Source organism: Sminthopsis crassicaudata, chromosome 1, assembly GCF_048593235.1.
Source record: "Sminthopsis crassicaudata isolate SCR6 chromosome 1, ASM4859323v1, whole genome shotgun sequence".
Taxonomy (NCBI): Eukaryota; Metazoa; Chordata; class Mammalia; order Dasyuromorphia; family Dasyuridae; genus Sminthopsis; species Sminthopsis crassicaudata.
Window position 1 is genome coordinate 157,930,667 of NC_133617.1, and position 24,401 is coordinate 157,955,067.

The window sequence follows — 24,401 nt, forward strand, 5'->3', positions numbered from 1 at the left end:
ACTCGACTTTTGTTGACTCTGGGAGAGTAAGGCTGAAGACTTGTGCAATTCTGCTTCCCTTAAATCCAATGCACAAGCAAGTCAAGACATCTCCCTCATGACGTCATTGGTTTTCTTTGAGAATAACAAAGAAAATACAATCATTCGTACAAGTATTCCTGAGTTTTTCTGAATCCCCCTTTTTCTTACAAAATACTACTATTCCATTATTCATTTAACATAATTTGTCAGCTATTCCCTAGGTGATGGGCACTCCCTCAATTTCCAGTTCTTTGTCACTACAAAAAGAAGTGTTATAAATATTTGTGTATATTTGAATTCTTTTCCTGATTTTTTTTGGCAGTAGAGATCTAATATATGTGTCACTGGGTCAAAGATTATGCACAAGTTTTAATGTGGGTAGTTTTATTTTTAAGCTTTAGGATTTTTAAAAATGGTTTGGTGGTTGTTTTCTTTAAGCTTTTAATATATTTTTAGACATAGCTCCAAACTGATTTCAAAAATGGCTGAAAAAATTCAGTTATACAAAAATGTACCTGCTTTCTTACATTTACAAAATTTTACAAAATTTACATTTACAAAATAAAAATAAAAAGCACAATTCCTTTTAAAATTTTGCCCTTTCTAATGCCCTAGAATTTCTTACCTTTAAGTTGTGTGATCTAAATTGTGTTCTCTGGTAACAAATCCATCTTCAGTGCTCGTTTTCTCTATTCCTAGACCTAGACCACAGAGCAATACTGAAAAAAAGCAGATTCCCTCCCATGTCCAACTAAAAATTTATACTTTATATTATAACTTGTATTGCTCATCATAGATGCTCAGCCCCATTTTTATTTATCTATTATTGTTTCTATTACTCACTCTTTACAAAGTTTGTCCTAAACTGCCTACACTGTCTTTGGAGTTCCAAACCCACTAGGAAAGGCCCAGTATTTGAAGCTAGCATACCTGAATTTGAGTCTCAGCTCTGCTACTTAAAGAAATCCCTTGCCCTCTCTGGGCTTCAATAGCTTTTCTTTCTTTAAATAAATGAATGAATGAATGAATGAATGAATGAATGAATAAATAAATAAATAAATAAATGAATAAACAAACAAACAAATAAACAAACAAACAAATAAATAAATAAATAAATGGTTAGATAAATAAATAAATGAACTAATAAATAAATAAATGAATAAATAAATGAACTAATAAATAAATAAATGAATGAATGAATAAATAAATAAATGAACTAATAAATAAATAAATAAATGAATGAATGAACGAATGAATAAATAAATAAATAAATAAATGAATAGATAAAGAGGGTGGACTATTGTAAAACTATGATTTCCCCCTTCCTACTATGATTCTCACTTCTAGCAGATTTCCCCAACACTTAGCCGTTAGGTATGGCCTCTTTTACTTCTCATCTATAACTCAAAATATTTCTGGTCCCTCTATCCATCTCCAACCCTTTCAATTTCAGAAGAAACAGCCATGGTCCTTGACAAAGCTTTATCTGTATTCTCCAACCATCTCTTTCCCCTAGAGAAATTTGTTTCATTGGACTAGCCTCCCTTTGAACCTTTTAAATAGCCTCTTTTGATTGAGACCCAGCAGCATAGCGAACAGACTTGTTAAACAGAAGAGGTAAAAGTGGTGAGTGAAAGTGGTTTGAATATTCTGATCAGGATTTCTGTGTTTGCAGATCGAGCCTGATGATTGCTTAAGAAGCCCAAGCAGAACCTTTAGTTGAAAAATTAGCATGCTAATGTTAATTACTAATCTCTGACACCTGAGTTTAGTAGAAGGGCCTCTAGGAGAGAATGCTTAAAATGGCAATGGATTCGCATATTGGCTCAATTAAAAGTGACATAATCACAAAAAATGTCAGTGTTAAAAGGCCTCAAGGTTATAGTGTTCAACCCAAATCTAAGTGATAATCCCCTTTACTATCTATAAACACTCAATTTTACCTGAAGATCTCCCATGAGGAGTGCTTCTGAAGGAATCCTGATTTTAAAAAATGCTTTCCCTATGCTGAGCAAAGATCTTCCTTTCTGAAATGTTCACCCCTCCTTCTAACTCTGCTTTCTAAGGACAAGATGACAAACAACAAACAAATTTAATTACCTTCACAAAAAGGCATACTTTATAAAACAAAGAAAATTATTATGTTAGTGCCAGGCTAAAAATCTCCCAGTTCTGGTTAATAAATTTTGCATCAAATTTCTCTAATAAAGGCTTCATTTCTCAAGTAGTGTATATAGAGAATTGAGTCAAATTAAAAAAAAAAAAAAAAAAAAGAGTCCTTCCCAAATTGATAAATGGTCAGACATGAACAGATATTTTCCAGAGAAAGAAATTAGAGTTATCAATAATCATAGGGGAAAATATTTTCAAATTACTAACAATTTGTTGTTCAGTCATTTCAGCTTTTTCTGACTTCATAACGCTATTTAGGGTTTTCTTGTCAAAGATACTGAGGTAATTTGCTATTTCCTTCTCCAGCTTATTTTACAGATGAGGAAACTAGGCAAACAAGGTTAAGTGGCCCACGGTCTCACAGCTACTGTCTTTGAGGCTAGATTGGAAATGAGTTTTTTTGTGACATTTATCCACTATACTACCTAGGCACCCAACAAAAAAAGAAATGATGAAAGGAATGGTTTCAGGGGGAAAAAAACAAAACAAAACTAGGAAGACTTATCTGAATTGTGGCAAAGTGAAATGAGCAAAATCAAGAAAATAATCTACATAATTACAGCAATATAGTGAAGAAAACCAACTGTGAAAGATTTAGTAACTGAGCAAAACAATAATCTGCCACAATTCCAAAAGATTCATGATATAAAATTCTATCTACCTCCAGAGAGAGAACAGATGGACTCAGAGGGAAGATGAAAGCATATTTTTTTTCCTTTATTTTACTTGATTTTTTTCCAGAATATGACTAATATGGAAATATATTTTTATGAGTTCACATGAATAATAAGTATCATTTTTTGAATTCTACATGGTGGCAGAATAGATGGATGGAAAGAATTTGGAACTGAAAAAAAACTGTTTTAATAAGTGAATAAATAATAGGAAAAAAACTATTAATTCCTTCAATTGTGGCTCATATGGTATGATCTTTAAGTATCATTACTTCCCTTCTTACTTTCCTTGAATGCTCACTGGTTAAATTTAAATAACCCATCTGAGCAGAGTCCAATGGGACTATCACCTCTAAGATAGTCCTTTTTGCCATGCTTCTTTTAAATAAGCCTAAAAATGAATGAGTTTTAGTTGCCATATCATTAACTCATTCTATGCTTTCAGTCTACTAAATCCCATATATCCTTTATAGACAAACTTCTTATTAGTCATGTGTTTCCATCTTGTATGTATGGAGGAAGGAAAGGAAAGAGACAGACAGACTGGACAAACACGCCTAAATTCCAGTAAATATGGAGGACAAGAAGAATTATAGTGTTATGTGCCTTATTTTGATCCATTTCATAATTCCAAATCTTTACATCAAAACAACTGCTGTTGCTTAGATGCTAATTGCTATCAGTACCTTTCCTAACATTAAAATTTTGTTCCAGAGAATTAACATGTTCAACAATTATTAAATTTAAGTAAAAAGTTGCTCTTTACACCTTTTTAGCATTCTTCTTTTTTTCTCTAATAAGTATAACATTTTACATATTATTATATTATTGTTATTATTTAAGGGTGAATTTGAAACTATCCCATTTGATTGAGGTGCTTGTTTAGAAGAAACCACGTCTGGATTGAATTAAATGATCAGAAATGAAGGTGAAGAGGTTCTGTAAACCTCCTTGAATCAAAGACATGCTCTGAAAATTGGTATAAGAAGACACTATCTCAGAATTTAGGAGAAATGAGATTCAGAACATCTGGTCTAGAGAGATTGAGCAAAGAGTGGATAGAGCTATTACAGAAATAAAGGATGGTTATTGATTCTACAGGCATCTTAAAAAAGAGGATTGTAGTTAAAAGATGTCCCAAGAAAAAGTCGTCTTTAGAACCACAATGTGCAAAAATATTTTTAGCAGCCCTTTTGCATCTTTGTTAAGTACATAAGTCCAAATGTCTTAATAAGTAGTTATGTCCTAATAACTTGTTAACTTTGAAAAATGCACATAAATTGAAATAAAATGTTTATTTTATTCTTAGGTAACTATAATTACCCATGGTATGCATGTACCTATTGAAGATTGCACACTTCCTCAAACTTTGAAATCAAACTAAAAATTATCACCTTCATTTCTTGTTCCACATTAATTTCTATATAGTATTTGCTTTTTAATCACAACTTTCAAAAGTATATTTCATATATATGTGTGTATATATATACATGGATATTTTATATATACATATATTTAAAAAGCATTTCAGAATATAATCAAAAGGAATGTAGCAGAATACTCTCTGATCCAATATGGAAACTATGAACTATCCCAAGTGAGAATTCCGGTTGTGTTCAGAGAGAGTATCACTGAGTTTCCCTCAGAAATTTAAAATAGTCCATGCTACTCTTATGTGTTCACATGCTACTCTTATGTGTTCACTGTAGTGCCCTGAGATGGCAAGGTACAGTATTTAAAAATTGAAGCCCATCCCTGAGCTTGAAATAAACTATTTTAACAAGGATGTTCAAGGGTGTTATAGTCATCATCAACCTATCAACACCATCATCATTTTTCTCATCTGTTTTAATGGAAATGTAATAGATAGAAATGGCCTTGGGATAAATCGATATTGTGTTAGGATTTTTCTTTTAACATTTAATATTCTGGAGATGATATTGTGTCAAGACAGAAAAAAATGCCTTTTTGTAATTGAATAAAATGTTTTGCTCTCATATTTTACAGGTCAACTGAGAGCATGCTCAGGACAACTCCAGTAGCAGTAGAGACAATAAAAATGATACATACTTCAGCCTATTCCCATATGACTTATATATCTTCTAAGTCTCTAATTTCGAAAGGTTTTAATTCCACATAAGAGAGATGTTGTTATTTTTGGTTTATTTTTCATCTTTAGTCAAGATTACCAAATTGGTACATCCAGGGCATGGCATGAAAAAAAGCATTAGGGTTTTAGCAATTCAATTAATACATTTTCGTGATATTGTTCTGAAAAGTATGAACTAAATTATGGACAGTTAGAGTCAGAGTTTAGTGACCAGACCTAAGGGAAAATCATTAACAGGGACTCTTGTCAACTTAAGAGAAAAGTCCATTTTAGAGAATTATGATGATGTGTTCTTGGCCACATTTTTATCAGTGATATAAAGAGAGCTACTACTAGCATACTTCTCAAATTTGCAGATAACATGAAACTGAAAAGAAAAGCTAACACAAAAGATGACAATTAGAAATCAGTAAGATCTTAACAAGTGAAAACAACTACATGAATTTAATATAATAAAGTTTAATACAGATGAGTATAAAAGTCCAACACAGATTTTTAAAAATCAACTAAAAAAAGTCAGGCTGCAAGAGACATAGTAGTTTGTATGAAAAAGAAATCTGAAACTAATGAATCAACAGTATGACAAAGGAAACATAGAGCTAATAAGAGTGTCCAGAATTGTTTTTTAAAAGTTATGATCTCCTTATGCTCTTCCCTTGGTAGATCACATCAGTGGTATTGTATTCACTTTAGACCTATTTGGAAGGCCATTGATAAATCAAAGTACTTCTAAAAAAAACCATTACCTTTCATTTCAATGCTCAAATTTAATGTGCAATATTTATATAGAATGTGTTTTTATTACTCTATGTCTCCTGAGATGGACTACTAACCACACAAACTGTTGACTGCCAGATGTAAGAGATAAGTCCATAACAAAGACGATGTATTCTACACTTGGAAAGATTCTTACATTGAGGTTGAGATTATGACAAGATTATCATATACATACTTTTTTCCTAGATCCATCTGCATTCATCAGACTAATAATTCACTCATGTTTGACTCAGTGTTAAAAATAAAGAGGTCATTTTAGAAAACTGATCTTAGATGATGAAGTTATGAACCAGAGAATTTAATCAGCTTAATACCTAGCTTCTTTCTTTAGTCTATTCTGTCTAATTAAAATCATGTTTTCTAAGATAAAAGTCATTGCTTAGAACTCTATTACAGTTTATAGATGTCATTTTGACAAAGTAATATTTTAATTCCCTATTATTCATGATCTATCATAATGCTACTTAATTTTAACATTAATAAATCTAATCTAGAGACATGCATCTGTATAGTCATCAATTCAAATAAAGTCAGATATCAGTATTTTTAAATGAAAGATTGAGCTATATCTTTCAGCTTGAAAACAGGTGAGGCATCCCATTTAGTTTAATTTTTTCTTCCTTTCTAAAAGAAAGAAATATAGATGGTACTTGGGGGGGTATGTATTTTATTGAAGGAATCCATGAAAATCCATGAAAGCAAGAAGATTGACTTGCTGCTTCTTACTGCCAAGAGTACTAGATTAAAATTATTTAAATAAATTTACTTCCCACAAAAGAGAAGTCATACTGTCATGCAATCATCTCCCAAGTCATTTCTTTTTGTCAAAGAAAATTGACAAAATTGTTCAGTTGCTTCTGGGGAAATATCCCTTCAACATTTGTTTGGGGAAAAATAAACAAACAAAACAAAACAAACAAAAAAAAAATAAAAAACAACTAAATTTAGCACTGCTCACACTAATACTGCAGTTTTCAACCAAGTTCAATATGTTTGCGATGTCAAACATCTGTCCTGCTCCTGGATTCAACCACATCATGGCCATGTTGAATATTGCTATTTTCTCTTTCCTTGCTGGCCTTTTACAATGGACTTTACACCTGTGGCAGGAAATGGGTAGCACATGTTGTAGCAGAGTTACTAAATTCAATGAGTACAAAGAGCAGAGTGCAAGGCATCTTTGAGGTGCTATGGAATTTGGTGATAAAATCACTCCTATCAGGGAAGCCTGACAAATAACAAATCACAAATTACAGCAGTCTGGAGAAATTCATTTTTAATTCCTCTCTATCTTGCCATCACTGACAGCAACTGAGTACCAATATCTGAGAGATAGGACATTATAAAACTAAAAATATAAAGTGGAAAAAATCACCCAGGAAATAAGAACTGATAAAATAAAACATGATTCCATTCTAGTGCTTTGAATTCAAAGATGTCTGTCATGTTATCAAAAACACTGTGGTATTATAAAATATAGACCACTGTCTTCTCTTTTTTTAATATTTTAATGGAGAGGAAAAAAACAAACTTTCTCATAAAAATGGTAGTCTCCAGTTCTTTCTGTCAGCCAAAACCCTATACTTAAGAGAACTTTTTTTTTCTTTTCTGCCAAGGAACACTTGGATGTGTATAACACTATTTTAGGGCCATACAAAATTATCAACTTATAGAACTCAAGCAGTAGGAGGTTGTTGTACCTAGTTTTCAGCTCATTACCACCTGCAGTTGTCTTAGGCAGGGCCAAACCAAATGATTTCCCATGCCTAATACAGCCTATTGGTCAGATGTTCCCCACCCCTGACTTATGACCACCAACTGTCACTTGTGCCCATCCTCTTGTACTAAACTCTGTAAGGATATTGGGAAGTGTACCCCTCCTTACAAGAAAAGCATTCTTGAATTTTCAGACTTAGTCGGTAAAAGGGCCAGCATACCTGAATCAAAGGATTGGAATATGTAACAGTGTCTTTAAGATGATTTATTGTATTTAATAAGATTTTAAATTCTCTGAGGAACACAAAACATCTTCCAAATAGGGGAGTATTCTTTGTACTTTACAACTAAACAACAACAACAACAAAAAAAAATTGCAGTGATTTTCAATCATCTTTGTATACTGTTCAATTTATTTACCAGCAGTAAATTTACCATGAGACACTTTTGTCCCTCTATGACCAATCTGTGGCCTTCTGAGAAAAATTTGGTAGGTCTCCAATTAATAAAATATGTGAAATTCAGTTTTTCTTTCATTCTGCTGGTATAAAACATCACTATATTGAGAAAGTACATTTACACAGATGTATTAAATTATTATTCCTATAATACAAAACAAAATAGAAAAGTTAGAATTTGAAGCCATTTTTTATGGCTATTTTTATAATTAGTATTTTTGTCCTATATAAAATGCTTCATTTAGACACCCAGCAGTCTCTTTCAAAGCAAAATAATCAAACAAAATTTGTCTTCCCTCACTGATTTAGCATATTTCTATCGGTGATAATGCTATTCCTCTAATCTTCTAAGTTAGAAATCTTGAGTAAAATGTAAGGTTCTTTGGGGCAGGAAACATTTCATTTTTGAATTTTCTTCCCTAATACTTGATATATGGTAGGTATTTAATAAATAATTATCAACTGACTGAGTCAACCTAAATTCTTTATTTTAACATTTGGTCCTAGATTTGAAAGCCAGAATATTTTGACCTTCACCTATAGAGTCATCCCTGCTCTTGCTCCAAAAAAGGAGGAATTTAGAGAGACTGAGAATGGGATATCATCATTGTATCTTGGCCATTAATACCCCTTTCCTTCTGTCTGACTTCTAGTAAGTGAACTCTTGCTTTGTTCCTTGTGACCAAACCCTGATCTTGTATCCAAGGTCAAATAACTGAATTACTATCTTATACCTATATTTTAACTTTGGCTCCTTAATGAGTATTCTCACCTCCTTGAGACTGAGGTTTTCAGCTGATACCTCTATCTCCAATCCCTATTATGGAATGGAATCTGATCTCTAGTTCTATGAACTACTACTAAAGTCATGATACTCCTTGTCAATAAATCTTCCCTTTCCCCTAGAAAAATCATCAAATTTAAAACCTAGAGATCATCTAATCAAAATTCTTCATTTTATAAGTGAAGAAATTGAGACCAAGAAAATGAAGATTAAGATTACCTAAGTGAACAGAGAGAATTTGAACCAAGGTGGCCTTTGGCTCCAATTTTAGTATTCTTTTCCTCTCTTTAATTTCCTCTTAGTGACTGTTGAAAGAATGTCTCCTGGTTGCTTGTTTACTCAGTATAAATGTATTTGGTCTCTAAGAACCCAGGTATTCCAAGTCTGGCTAGTCCCACTCCTGGTGGATGTTAGATATGATGCTCTGATCACTATTTTCTTTAAAGTCTTTCTGCACAATTTTGTAAAGAAGAGTCATTTTTTTGTTGATGTGCAGTAGTTGTTCCTTTTATTCATTTTTGCAAGATAGAAAAAATTTCGATGTAAAACATACTGCATTAAGAAAGGTCAAAACAGACAAGTTTGCATTTTCTTCATTATTATTGGTAGTCTATTTTGTATTGTGAGTTGTTCAGAAATTTCTTGGGCTTTTCTTCTTTTATTATAGCTTTTTATTTACAAAACATATGCATGGGTAATTTTTCAACATTGACCCTTGCCAAACGTTCTGTTCCAATTTTTCCCCTCCTTCCCTCCACCCCTTCCACTAGATGGGCAAGCAGTCCAATACATGTTAAATATGTTAAAGTATACATTAAAAACAATATATGTATACATATTTATACAGTTATCTTGCTGCACAAGAAAATTTGGATTTAGAAAGACTGTAAAAATAACCTGAGAAGGAAAATAAAAATGCAAGCAAACAATGAGTGGTCCATACTCATTTCCCATAGTTCTTTCACTGGGTATGGCTGGTTCTGTAAAGAAGAGTCATTATAAGAAGTATAATCTAGTTCTGTCTGGTGCTATATGAAAAGGAGAAAGAGAGGGACAGAGACAGAGAAAGAAACTGAAATTTAGGGAACCAGTGACTCAGGAGGAGTTTACCTTTTTGTCATAGACCATAATACCTAGCTCTGCCTATTCCCCATCATTAGTTAATGCTCTCTGCTCTCTCAATGCATCATAAACTCCTAAGTACTAGGAAGCTTTATTAATTATAGGTTAGGGTAAGGACTCAAAGGCACACATTCAGAGGTCTGAAGCTCAGGAATGCCACATGCCATGCTGCTATTCCTCTTTTAAGAGGAGGTGGAATAGCTAAGCGACAGAAAATGCTGGGTTGGGAGTCAGGAAGACCTAAGACCTTTATTAATCCTGCACCAAATTATGTACCTTCTGTATGACCTTAGAAAAATTATTTAGACTGATCTCAGCCTCAGTTTCTGAATCTACAAAGGGGACTGTGAGGGAAGGGAGCAGTAATAATATCTGCTTTGTAGGAATTTTCTGTGAGGAATGGATGAGTGAACATATGCTTAAATTGCTAATATAAATGATGTTAATGAAGAAACTAAAGAAGAAGAAACTAAACAAGAATAAAGAGAAAGAGGAGGAGGAAGTAAAGACGGAGGAGAAGAGAAGGAAAAGGAGAACAAGGAGAAAGAGAAGGAAGGAGAGGGGATGAAGTGGGTTAGAAATTAGTTTTACCAGTTGAGATGCTGAAGTATGGGCAAAAGTCCAAATTAACTTTCAAAATCTAGCTGTTCCAATGTGCATCAAATAAAGTTCTTTAAGCTTTTTTTTTTTTTTAACTTTTTCTTTTAAGGAAAAAAATCCAACAGCACTGAACACCTAGGGAAATTATCTAGTTTTGCAATGTTCCCTGAAGGACTTAAAGTTCATTAATCAGCAAATAGAATATAGCAACACAAAAATAGAAATCTCTCTCTTTTTTTTTTTTTAAACTCAGATAGCAATGAAGAAACCCTCAAACTATTTCACCACATTTTTAGATCAAAATGGTGTAGTGAGACTTAGAGGACAGAAAGCTAGCCTCAAAGTCAAGAAGACCTGGGTTTTAACTTTGTATTTAATGTATGTTGGCTGTGTGACTCTGGGCGAGTTCCATAGCCTCTCAGTGCCCTAGGCAATTAAGATATTAAGTTGCAGAAAACATGTTAAACTGCATTGATTGAGTAAATGAACCTTACCTGGGAATTCCTTGTCAATGAAATCATAGGTTCGTTCCCTATCTCAGAACAAAAGGCAAAATGGCTTATGTATTTACATATGGATCAAATCCAAAATGTAGTTTATCTTATTGGACATAAGGACTTTAATGGAGTTTTGTTCTAATGAATACACTTTTGTCTACCCATATTTCTGTCTACAGGAAATAAAACTCTGTACATCCACCATCATCACCTATACCTGGCTGATTCCAAGCTCAGTCAATTGAGTGCTCTGAAAACAATGTGAAAAATTTGGGGGAAAATAGTAGGTTTGAAGGTATCTTTTTACTCACATTCCTTTTTTTCAAAATGATGAATTTTCACCTGTGCAGTTTCTTCTTTGTGAAATTAGGTCCAATTTATCTTGCATATGTCTCATTTGTATGGAGTTATTTCTGTGGTGACTCCCCCATAAAGGAGGCTCCTTGAGAGAAGGGATTTTTTTTGCCTTTCTTTATATCCCTAGTGCCTAGCACAGTACCTGGATCATAGTAGGCACTTTTTAAAAATATTTATTTACTTAAAACTAAATACAAAATAAAAAAATAGAAAAACAAAGACAGAAAAAGAAAAAAATTGTCACGTACCTAGCAGATCATCAGAGAGGATTCAAAATATGTAAAATAAATTTCCATTTCAGGAAAGCATATATAATAACAGAAAATAATATTCATGACTATCCTTTTCTTTTCTTTCTTGTAGATTATTATTTTGTTCTCTGTTATGTACTTTTTAACTTTATTCTTTTTTCCTCTTTCATCCCCCTCCACCTACCCCAAGCAGGCTACAGTTAAGTATGGATATGTTTATATATAGTCAATCCTTCTATACTATGACAAAATTAGCTAGTCATTTTTTCAAGATATGTTGTCTTTCCCAAATTTCTCTGACACTATCTTATTCTGAATTACAACCTACCTTTCTGAACAAACCTTCCATGTATCCTTTGCTAACTTCTTTTAAAGTATTCTCAACCCCTCTTAATTATTGTCTTCTACAACCCTGTTTATGGTCTCTATTCTCTTCTTTCTATATTCTCTCACAATCTCATCTGTTTTCATGGCTTTAGTAGAAGACAACGTAGCATAGTGTAAAATAAATAAATAAATGACCTTAAAGTCACCAGATCTAAAATCAAATCACCTTGCTTTTATATATCTGAGACCCAGATAAAGGTATGTAAATTTGCTACATCCTAATTTTCTTATTATTAAGATGGGGATAACACGAAGACACAGATGGGGTAGGGTTAAGGAGGATGGAATGAAAGAATATAAGGTAGAGTTTATAGCTAGTTTACTCAGATAGTCCTTAATTAAATAACATAAATAAAGAGTTTGCCAGATATAGTAGAAGTACAGGGTAGAATCTCTTTGAGGAGGAAAGGGATTACAGACCAAAGACCAGGGACCAGTTTTAACTATTTCTTGTTTCTTTCCTCCTACCTATCTGGCCCTTTTCTTTTCTTTTTTTTTTTTTTTTTTTTTTGTATCCTTTGCTGAATTTTCCTCCAGACCAGGCCCTCTTATCACAGTATCTTTTAAGTTTCCCCATGGGCCCTCTTTGCTGCTTCTTCTATATTTGGTGACCTCATCAGTTTCCATGGATTTAATTGTCATTCTATGCTGATGATTTTTAAATCAACCTATTCTGTTCCAGTCCCTCTGCTGACTTCCAATCTAGAATCTCCTTTCAGAAATCTCAAATGGGATGTTCATTCGACACCTTAAACTCAATATGTACAAAATAGAACTCATACTTCCTCCTAAATTCTCTCTTCCATCACCACCTTTCCTATGACTGTACTGGACAACATCACCCTCTCAATCTTTCAGGGTCCCAACTTACAATTCCTTACTATTTTTCATGCTATCCTTTCTTCCCTCAAGTTATTGCCAAGGTCTATTAATCTCACTTTTGCCATATCTCTCCTATAATTCCCCTTCTCTCCTCTGACACAGTCACCACTCTAGTTTAGGTCCTCATTGCCTCTTGTCTGAATTATTACAATGGTCTGCTGGTGCGTCTGTAAGCTTCAAGCCTTTTCCTACTCCAATATATCCTCTATTTAACCACTAAAGTAATTGTCCTAAAATGCAGGTCCAATCATGTTAGCTCATACCCTATCCAATAAACTCCAGTGACTTCCTATTGCCTAAAAGAAGAAATACAAAATAGTTTAATTGGCATCCAAAGCCCTCCATAACTCAGCCCTCTCCTACATTTCCAGTCTTCTTATGTCTTCAACTAAACCCCATTTTTTATAGAAAGTCTTCCCCAACTTCTCAATTTCAGTTCTTTGCTTTCATTATTTCCTATTTATCCTGTATATAGCTTTTTCTGTATACATTTGTTTGCATTGATGTCTCCTTGTTAGACTGTAAGTTCCTTGAGGAAAAGAATTTTCTTTTGCAACTTTTTATATCCCCATTGCTTAGCACAGCTTTTTAATAAATTAAATGTTTCAGTGATTGATGAGGTAGATATAGATGTGACATTTGAATGTTTCTTTCAGATACCTATATGTACCCTTACCCCAAAATTCTAAAAAATAACCTATTATATATGTGTGTATATCTACATACAGACAAATACTAATTTTCTCCTCCAATATAACATAAAGAACCTAGCACAATATTTGGCATATAGTAGCAACTTAATAAGTGCTTATTCCGTCTCCTCCTTCCCTCCTCTGAAGGCACAAATTTTATTTTTTGTCTTTTTACATCATACCCAAGTACCATGCTTGTCACATAGTATGCATTTAAATAATTGGCTTAGTTATGTACTCTTTGAAAAAGGAAAGCTGATACTAAAAGATATGATGGAGTTGAAATATGACTCAGGGCATTAAATATTAAAAAATCAATTCTACCCATGGGTCTACTCATGCCTACCAAAAAAGAATAAATAGTTCATTAACTTCTTCCAAATCCTTTGGCTTCTTCATATCACTAAGGTCCCATTTCCTATATTGCTACTGCTGAAAAAATTAATACCTTGCCCACATCAGTTTTCTTTGAACCTCATGGTCAGCAACAAAGGTAAGCTTTCTTTTTTTATTCATTGTCAATTTATTGTGTAAAGATTGGATTACCATAAAATAACACATAAAGAAAAATGATGATCTAAAGAATTATAGAATTTTTGAAGATAAAAATAATTTGCAAAATTATACTGGATATCACATTCCTATTTGATTTTTGTTTTGTTTTTCTTCATGCTGGCAATTTTGGCAGTGGGGGAGAATTTCCTATGTGGAAACTCCCTTCACTAAGGTAAATCAGGAATTTATTTTTTTTAAATATTTAATAGTACTTTGTTTTTTCAAATGCATGCAAAAAGAATTTTCAACATTCACCTTTGTAAAACCTTGTGTTCGAAATTCTTTCCCTCTCTCCTCTTTGCCCCTTCTGCAAGACAGCAAGCAATCTGATACAGGTTAAACATTCATTATAAAAATAATGAATACTTTTATATTTATTATGCTGCATAAGAAAAATCAGATCAAAAGGGAAAAAAACAAAAAAAAAAGAAAATATACAACAACAAAAAAGGTGAAAATACTATTCTTTGATCCATATTCAGTCTCCATAGTTCTCTCTCTCAATATGGATGTCACTTTCCATCCCAAGTCTAATGGAATTGTCTTAAATCTCCTCATTGTTGAAAAGAGCCAAGTTCATCACAGTTGATAATCACATAATCTTGTTGCTGTATACAATGTTCTTTTGGTTCTGCTCACTTAACATCATAGAATTTTAACTTTAATTTTTAACTTAGAATCAGAGGCTCACAGGATTAGAATTAAAGGTTTCCTTACAGGTCATCAAGATCCACCCTCTTCTTTTATAGATGAGAAAACTAAGACACAAAGAGGTTAAGGGACTTGCTTAGCCAAAAGTAAGATTTGAAATTAAATTTTCTCAATCTCCAGGTTATGAGTTCTATCGCCTATAGCTCATTGCCTCTCATAGACTTATAGAATTGTCTGAGTAACTGAGCGCTTAAGTGATGTGCTCAGGATCATTCAGCTAGTATGTGTCAGAAATCGAATTTAAAATTATTTCTGACTTGGAGTGACTCTTTATCTACTATGAGAACCTATATTTTGGCAGTTAAATGACACAGTGAATAGGATGGCAGGTCTGGAGTCAGGAAGACTAGTCTTCCTGAGTTCAAAACAGGTCTCAGTCATTTATTAGCTATGTGACTCTTACACGTCATTTAACCCAATTTGCCTCAATTTCCCCATCTATAAAATGAGCTGGAGAAGGAAATGATAAACCACTCTAGTATCTATATCTAGAAATCCCCAAATATGATGATGTTGTGAGTTGTGATGAGTCAGGCATGACTGAAAAATGACTGGAACAACTTTTACAATTTAAAAAAAAAATGTGATATGAGTTAGGAGACTAGATAAGAAAAAAATTCCAGATTCCCTATCAACAAAATTTTCTTCTCCTATGGACAAAAATTGCTAGTTCTTTTTACTTTTATTCAGTTTAAAGTGCTTTATCCTATTTATCTTTCAAAACAGATTTGTTTTTGTCTAGGATTGTCTAGGATACATAAGCTGAGCAAGATGATCTCCCCAAATTTTTTACCTCTCCTTTGATTCAATAATTCGCTCTCAGATAACTTAGGCATTTCAATATATTCTCCACAAATAAATACCATCATTACCACCAGTAATAATACAGGTATGTTGAGTGTTGAGTATAGATGAACCTCCCAGATTGCTTTATTAACTTTATGTTCCTGTACATGACAAAATGCCAGTAAGTGAAAATAATCATTTTGCAAAAAGATTGGACCAATGCATTACTGAGCAACAAACTGATGTTTCTGAACAAGCTGAAAATGAAATTACCACTGGTTTACCAGTCTTTGTCAGTTGGCACACAGTAAGGAGAACTTACTTGTTACTTTCAACCTCACACGTATATATAAAGTGATCTATCTTTTAGAAATCATACTACTTAAGATTGCACATATTATCCTATATTAGATTGCTTACTGTCTTGAAGAGAGGGGAGGTGAGGGACAGGGAGAAAAATTTAGAAAACAAAGTTTTTCAAAATGAATGAATGTTGAAAATTATATATGCATATATGTGTATATATATATATATATTTGGAAAAATAAATTAATATTAAAAGTAAACAAAAAGAAACATTAAAAAAAGAAATCATACTACTTACACTTTGCCTGAAGCTGCTGGAATGTAGGGTAAAATTCTCTTTTCTTTCTGAAATATTTTTTTATACTGTTTCATGAAGGTTTCATGGGCTTCTTTAGTGCTCTGAGAACCTATTCTAAAAAATTAAGAGGTAGAAAATACATCTTCATTATATAGAATTCAAATTCATGTTATCATCAACATTAGAGCTAGGGGGAAGAATGAGGACCAAAAAAAAAAATCATCATATTCAGAGGTTTTTGAGCTTTAAACACATACATGTGATCTTTTAGTCAAAAAACAAGCAAATCTGGAGCTATGTTTTGATATGTCTCATTAATGCATAAAACCCTTGACATAATAAAACACTGAATTAGGCCACTTAAGAGCCTTTTGCAAAATGTTCCCAGTGCCTCAAAGCACTACATTTGGGCCCCCATTTTTATTGTAGCCCTCTTTAACACCATTCTCCTCTCCTTTTACCACTACTCTGCCTGAAACATATTAGCTTATGATTTGTTGTCATATTTCCCTTACTTTACACCTCTACTTTTTACTTTTTTCATATCTCAAAACCATTCAGGACATGGCCTTCCAAAATAATAGTAAGCTAATTTCCTAAACTCATTGAACTAATATAAGAAACCTCTTAGAAGAACCTCCAGTTTCTAGACCAGTGTGTTATGTGAATCTTCTGGAAAATTTTTTATTTTGTTTTTTAAGTTATATCTGCATAAATTAAAACTGCTAGTATGGCATAGTGAATGTCTAGTCTCAAAATCAGAAAGACCTGGTTTTAAATGCGACCTTTCTCACCAATGTTACCTGTGTAACAATAAATAAATCTCTTTACCTCTCAGTTCCTTGCAAGGGAAACTTTCTAATTTAAACTGAAGATTTTGAAAAGTTATTATTCAGAATCAATGTATTAGATATTAGGAAATGGATAGAATGCTGGGAATACAAATCAAAAAAGCAAAAATAGTCCCTTTCCTCAAGAAGTTTGCATTTTAATGGAAGAAACAGAATGTGTGTATATATGTATGTGTGTTTGTGTGTGTGCTATATATGTATACATATTTATACATATATTTACAATGTATATACAGAATAGATGGAAGAAAACTTTATTATATTAGAGGGAAATATACTAATAGTTGAGGAAATCATAGATCAAGACCAAAAAAATTCAAATATAAAAATATATGTGACTCTTAGAGTGGCTCTTCATGAAATCATATTTTCCTCTAAATGATTTCTCCCTCAAAAGATTGCAATCTCTTGTTATAGTTAAGCGCCTTCCCCCTTATAGATTATAGATGAACAAATTGTAGTCTATAAATAATGAAGGTTTGGGGGTTCTTTTGTTGTTGCTGTAATGGTTTGTACAAGCTCCCTTCTTTTCAAATCTTCTGACTCCTAACTTTATGATGTCCTGATCAAGCCTTGTAATTTCTCATGATTTCCCTTTTCCTATCTTCCAAGATGAAAATTTTAGGCACAGAATAGCATTATTTTGAAATTACTACTTAAGAGAGAAGTCAAATTACAATAATAAGTATGTCATATTAGGAAAACTTTATTCAACATACTGCCTCACCAAACATAGCAGGAAATAATACTAAAGTGCAGCAAAGGGTTACTCCAGAGTTCCAACTGCAGCAAGAAATAGTACTAGATCAGTAAAGAGTCCAGAGTCACATCAAGGATTTTGAATCTTCTTAACAGGAGACAGGGCCAAACCAGCACCAGATAGACAGACCTAACCCAGTATAAAGGGAAGACCAAGGCTCCTTTCAAGTACCACCTACTGAGGAACTTTCTATGATCCTTTCAAATAGTGTTCCCTCATTCCCCTAATTGTGAATCTCTTATTTGTTCCATCATCCCCTTCTTTTATTTTACTTATCTATGTATACATCATTTCCTTTCCCACCTCCCCCAGAGAATCTTCTCGAAAGCAAGGAGTATGTCTTCTTTCATTTATGGACCCCTATGTCTTTTCATGGTATCTTACACATTGAAGGCATTTAATAGATATGCCATTGAATTGGGTTGTCAGAAGTATCAATCTAATTGTCAAAGCCACAGGGGATACCTGGATTTTTTTAATGTATCATAAAGCTTTTAATAACCTTTTGGTATACTTTATTGCCACTCATGTATCTTAAGCTATTTAGAAGATACAGAGAAACAAAAGACATTTTGATATGAGAGGCAAATCAATTTGGTGAATTTGTTTTTTTATTTATATATGATCATAAAACAATTAGTGGGAAATAGGCCAGAAAATAATATCTGTTCATTGCATTTTATATAGATTATGTGCCCTCTTGGGTTTATCAGACAAGCCAAAATGCTAACATTTACATATTTAATGAGAATCTAGCAAAATAGAAATGTCTATTCTTTACATTTTGAAGGGAACAAATGCAATTTTGTTTAAAGTAAGCTAATTTCTCATTCCTCTAACTATAGTCATAATTGGATTTCATCCTTTTATTATATTGAATTGAAAAAATCACCCTATGATTACTCTAATCTATTTTTAATATGCCCTTGACCTAAGTGAAAAGGTATACCACTAGAAGTTATTTTAGACTCTTCAAAAGTAATACTTGATTATGTAAGGTCTATTCAATTCATTCTATACATCTTATTTGAAGAGATTAGGTTCTTTCACAGCTTTCAATTGTCTTTTTCCATCAATAGATATTTATCATTTTACGTTTCTCTCATGTTCATTATCCTGTGATTCCACAGCTTTAAAAATGTCTACTCCCAAAAGAGTTCAAAATCCAGATTCAATTAATTGATTGGTATCAAGTCTCTAATTTTTACTTCTGAGGGCTTCTCACAAACAAATTAAGATGATTTCTTCCACAGGATTGTATTACAAATTCAAAGTTTTAAGACTAAATTTTAATGTTAAAAATAATAGATGGCTGTTTATGTTCCAGATAAATATGGCTCTGATATCCTAAACTAACAAACATGTCTTGTTCATTCTCAAATTGCCAAATTCACAGAAATTTCACAACTGAATTTATATGACTCCAAATCAACCTAAAAAAAAAAAGTTAGCATGGTATTGCAGGTAGAATGCTGCATTGGATATTATTAAAACACGAGTTCAAATCCCACTTGTAAGAGTTATTAGCTGTGTAATTATGGGGAGATTCACTTAATCTCTATTTATTTAATACATCTATTTGAAACTTACTAATACATTGGAAAGGGATTCTTCAATAGAAGGTTCCCATGATAATGACAGCACAGAATTATTAGCAACTGAGTGAGCAAGAGAGTCAAGAATGGTCTTATAGGAGAGAAAACATTTGGGTTGTGTTTGATGGGAACTAGGAATTCCAAAAGATAAAGGTGAAGACGTACATTGAGGATATGAAGGACATTGAAAACATATGGCTATGAGAGCTGGAAAATCAAGTGTAACAAGTAGGCAAGTTTGGCCAGAAAACAGAGAGGTTTGAGGGTAGTAATTTATCAGCATGATGGCAAAGTAAGCTGAAGCCAGAATGAAAAGGGATTTTAGCAACCAAATAACCCTAAAAAATAAAAAAGAATAATTATCATAAAAGCAAATTAAAGACATAGAAGCTTCTTAACCTGGGGAGCTACATGGTTAAAATAATTCTCTAGAAATATTAATGTAACAGCTATTTGCATGATAGTTTTTTAGAGGGGAAAATCTGGAGACTATTACAATAATTCTAAGTCTAATTTGATGATGATCTGAACTAGGCCAGTGATTAAAAGGGAGATGTTGTGAATATGGGATTAAGTCTTAGCAACTGATTGTTTAAGAGAAAGTCCTGTTTGAGATACCTGGAAATTGATGTGGGCGTAGCACCTTTAAGATTCCTTGTCTGATTTACCTTTGGGACAAGATCTGGTCAAAACCACCTCTTTTTATTCCTAGGGGAAAAGATCCGTATCTGAGCCAGTTTGGGCTTGTACCCAACCCCCAACTATCTGCTCAGGTTTCCCCAAAACAATTTCTTCCTTATCTGAAAAGCCCGCCAAAAATCTGGCCTTCCAGGAATCAGCCCATAGGTTTCTTGAAGCAGATAAAAGAGCCAAGGTGGAATCATCTTTTGTCAGAGAGTTGAAAGATGCCAGCCAAGATGCTTTGCATCAGAGATTCTCTGTCCCCGCCGCTTTCGGTGTATATCTTCCTCTATCTAATGCCTTTTACTCACCAGACCTAACCTTGCTTCCAAACCTTTCAATAAACCTCTTTTTACCCATCTATGTTTTCGGCCTGTAAATTCATTTACGGGGGACTCTCGCCGCCACTAGACCTGATTTAACTTTGTATCCTTGCGCCGAATCCTAGGGGGTTGCAGGGGAGCTCCATGTGACTCCCTGTACCCCAATCCTGCCACTAGACCTCAGTTAATCCTATTGAGGTATATATCTCACCATTAGGTATTTACCTCAATTATTTGGTTCCCAGTTATCATCATGTTACCTCATCAAAATGAGCAATAAGAAATTGGTGATGTTTCATGAAAAAGACTCAGTTTATAGCTCTGAGAATCCTCTACATAGAAAAGATATATGAACTGATGGCAAATAATAGGGTAATTTAAAAAGTTCTTGGATAAATACCTATGGATATAGGGGATAGGATATGAATACTGATAAAGCAAAAAACACTGAAGAATCAGAAGTAGAATGAGAATTTGGAGGGAGAAATGTCATGGAAATTCATAGAAGAGAAAGTATTCAGAAAATAGAGTGGTCATCAGTGTCAAATGATGCTAAAAGGTCAAGAAGGATAAGGCCTAAAAAATATGCATCAGATGTGACTTTTAAGTAATCGTTACTGGACCTCAAGTTATTTAATAAAACAACAGTCATCAAAACTGGTATTGGCTAAAAACTAAAAAAATAGATCAGTGAAAGAGACTAGGCAAAAGACAATCAGAAACAAATGAATCCAATAACATAGTGTCAATAAATCAAAAATATTATTTAGAAAAGAATTCCCTATCAAATGAAAAACTACTGAGGAAACTGGAAATCTGGCTTAGAAACCAAAGCATTATACCATATCTCATAGAATAATTTGAATGGATATTTAAAAATTTAAAGATTATATTATTTTAAAAAATTAAAAGAAAACCAAATGTCCCTCACAGGTATGTGTAAATGACACATTCTTAACCAAACAAGGAGCAGAGGTAATTATAAAATATAAGATAGATAATTGATTATATAAAATTTAAAATACTATGAACAATCAAAACTTATAGACCTATGAGAAAAAGGAAAGCAAGAAATAGGGGGGAAATCTTTTATAAATTTCTTTTATAGGGGCTTGATGCATATATATATTTGAGAGAGAGAGAGAGAGATAACACAAAACCCAGAAGAAGAGAACAATGCAAAATGCCTAAAGGTGAAGCCTCAAAGAATATTATGAACTGGTCTTGAACTCAAAAAGCTCTCTTGAAAGAGCTCAAAAAGGATATTAAAAAAAAGAAGAAAATGGAGAAAAGTATTGAAAGCTATGAAGGAGAATTATTAAAGTTGGGGGGGATGACCAGAAAAATAAATTTGGCAAATTAGAAAAAAATATACTAAAGAAAATAACTTCTTGAAAATGAATTTGGCAAAATCCTTAAAAAATTAGAATTGGCAGGAAGATTCTAGGAAGATGCCAGAGTAGGTCAGGGAATTTTAAGCTCTCCAGATTCCCCCCACAAATAGAACAAATTTGCATCTCAGGGTAAACATAGACTATTTAACAAAATTCAAGAAGACTTGGAGCAAAAACCTCAGAAGATCCAAAGACGGGACCCCAGACTGGGAATTAACCAGTGTGAAGTGTACACACCTCAAGGCTATCTCAGTACAAACACTAGGTGGGTGTGGCTGGAGCCTCTGCAGGAACCACAGAGACTCACTTCCCAGACTGCATGAGAGTCATGGGGATGAATCTGGGAAGAGGCCAGGCCCAGCTATACTGCAAAGACTTGGCCCTGGGTGAGAAGGAGTCAGCATTCAGTGAGTGTAGAAACAATGGGGGAGGGACACTTTGTTGAATGTCCTTTTTTTTATTCAATATTACAGAAAATTTTGTTGGATATGATATTTTTGGTACAGGCCTCATTCTTTTGATTGCTACTATATATGACTCCAGGACTTGAAGTCTTTTATCATGGCTGCTAATATGTCCTTTACAATTATAATTGTAGCCCCAGCATATTTAATTGTTTGTTTTTTTTTCTTGTTTCTTGCAAAACCTTTTCTTTGATCTGGTTTTTGAATTTTGCAATAATATTCCTATGTGTTTTTCACAAAGGATCTCTTTGAGGTGGTGATTTGTAGATTTTTTTTTTAATTTCTACTTTCCACTCATGTTCTATTCCTCCAGAACAATTTTCTAAGATTATTTCTTGCATTATTTTGTCAAGATTCTTTTTTTGGTCACAGCTTTCAAATAATCCAATTCTTTTATTTTCTCTTCTTAATTTGTTATTTTTCTTATGTTTTACATTCTGTTTTTCTTATTTTTTGTTTTGCTATTTCTTGATTTCTCATAGCTTCATTCACTTTCCTTGCTCAATTTTAATTTCCAGAGGATTATTTTCTTCTTTAAGACTATCTTTTTTCCCTAGTAGATTAATTTTTTTTCATAATCTCAGTTTTTTTTTGGTTTTTTTTTTTTGGATGGATATTTTTTTTTCTAATTTTTCCTCAATCTTTCTCATTTGATTTTTAAAGTCTTTTTTGAGTTCTTCTATACATTCTCACCAGCAGGCAACCATGTAATGTGATTCTTTGGAGTGGAAGAGGCAGTTTTTTTGCTTCAGGGTCTTCCTCTGAAGACCAACTGTAATCTTCCCTATTCCCATAGTAAATTTATATGGTTAGGTTCTTTTTTTCTTTGCTGATTCATTTTTTTTTTTTAATGAGAAGTATAAATGTAAGATCTAATTATGGGATGGAGAGATGGTGCTTTTAGCTTCACTTCAGCTCTCCCTCTGACCTAGAACCCCAGATTAAAAACTCCACTCCTTTGAAAGTCCCTGAAGACAGTAGCATTCCTGCCCTCCTCTACCTCTGCACTCACTGGGTATGCTGACTTCTCACCCAGGGCTATGTCTCTGCTGCACAGCTAAACCTGGCTTTCCTAATTAGAAGAGGTTCCCTCATTCTTCCCAGAGACAGACCTCAGACTCCCACAACGTTTGAAGTGAAAGCTTTTGTGGTTCCTGTTGAAGTTATAGTCAAATCCAGCTGGCCCCAGGGTTCCTTCAGGCAATTTCTGTGGAACTAGCCTGGAAGTGTCTTCACTTCACACTGGTTAGTTCTTGGCCTAGGGTCTTTCTTCAGGTCTTCTCAAGTTTTCCTAGAAGACCCTCGTTCTGCTCCAAGAATTCTTTATTTTTCACTAGTCTATGTTTGCCCTGAGGCACAAATTTGTTCTGCTTGTGGGGAAAATTTTAGAGAGTTTGAGATTTTCTGAGCTACTCTACCATCTTCCCAGAATCCGCCTTCTTAAGGTGGTTTTTTTTTTTTTTTTTTAACTTTAAAGAAAGCAGTTTCATATGAGTGAAGATATTAAGTCATATTACAAGGAGTTGGAAAATGAAGGAAAACCTCTTTCCTGAGAGTTGATAGACTCCAAGATGTAGAATAAAGTATATAATTTTTTTCATATTTAGATAGTGCAAGACTTTGTTGTTTTGCATTTGCATATTTTAAAAGAGTTTTGCTTGTTTTATTATTTTGGAACCAGGGTGAAAGCTCCATAAAATACAAAGCGGGGGTGGGGGGGAGAGAGAGAAAGAGAGAGAGAGAGGAAAAAAGGAAAACAAGCTATAATACTAGAGATTTGAGGTTTCTAATATAATTCTTTTTTCCATTCTAATATGCATATGAAAATAGTAAATTCATTTGGTGTTTAGGAAAATTAAAAAATACTGCAGACACTAGGAGAGAGGCTGACCAGGTGTACATTACAGTAGCAGAGAGAGTAGTGGCAGCTGTAGGGAGCATTTAAATATCCACTGAGCACCAGAGCAGAAAGAAGATCCGAAAGACCTTTGAGCCAATGCTGGAAACAAGAATATTCACTCATTCCTCAGTTTTATGTCATAATTGATGATGCAGAATATAGATTTTTTTTTTCCAAGTTGAAAGAAACCCTAATTATATACAAAGCAAGGAACTGGGTTCCCAAAACTTGGCTACATGATTTTAAGCCTAAGAACTGCTTAGGTGAGGTGAGAGAA

The 24,401-nt window shown here is 33.3% G+C and overlaps 1 protein-coding gene across 2 annotated transcripts in view; it reads right to left on the reverse strand.

The window, feature by feature from the left end:
• CNBD1 (cyclic nucleotide binding domain containing 1) overlaps positions 1–24,401 on the reverse strand; it is a 529,678-nt gene that overhangs the window by 474,257 nt on the left and 31,020 nt on the right. For both annotated transcript variants that reach the window (XM_074284959.1, XM_074284949.1), the window contains exon 3: positions 16,157–16,270. In XM_074284959.1, coding sequence (XP_074141060.1) covers positions 16,157–16,270 — 114 coding nt within the window. The remainder of the gene's footprint in view (positions 1–16,156; positions 16,271–24,401) is intronic.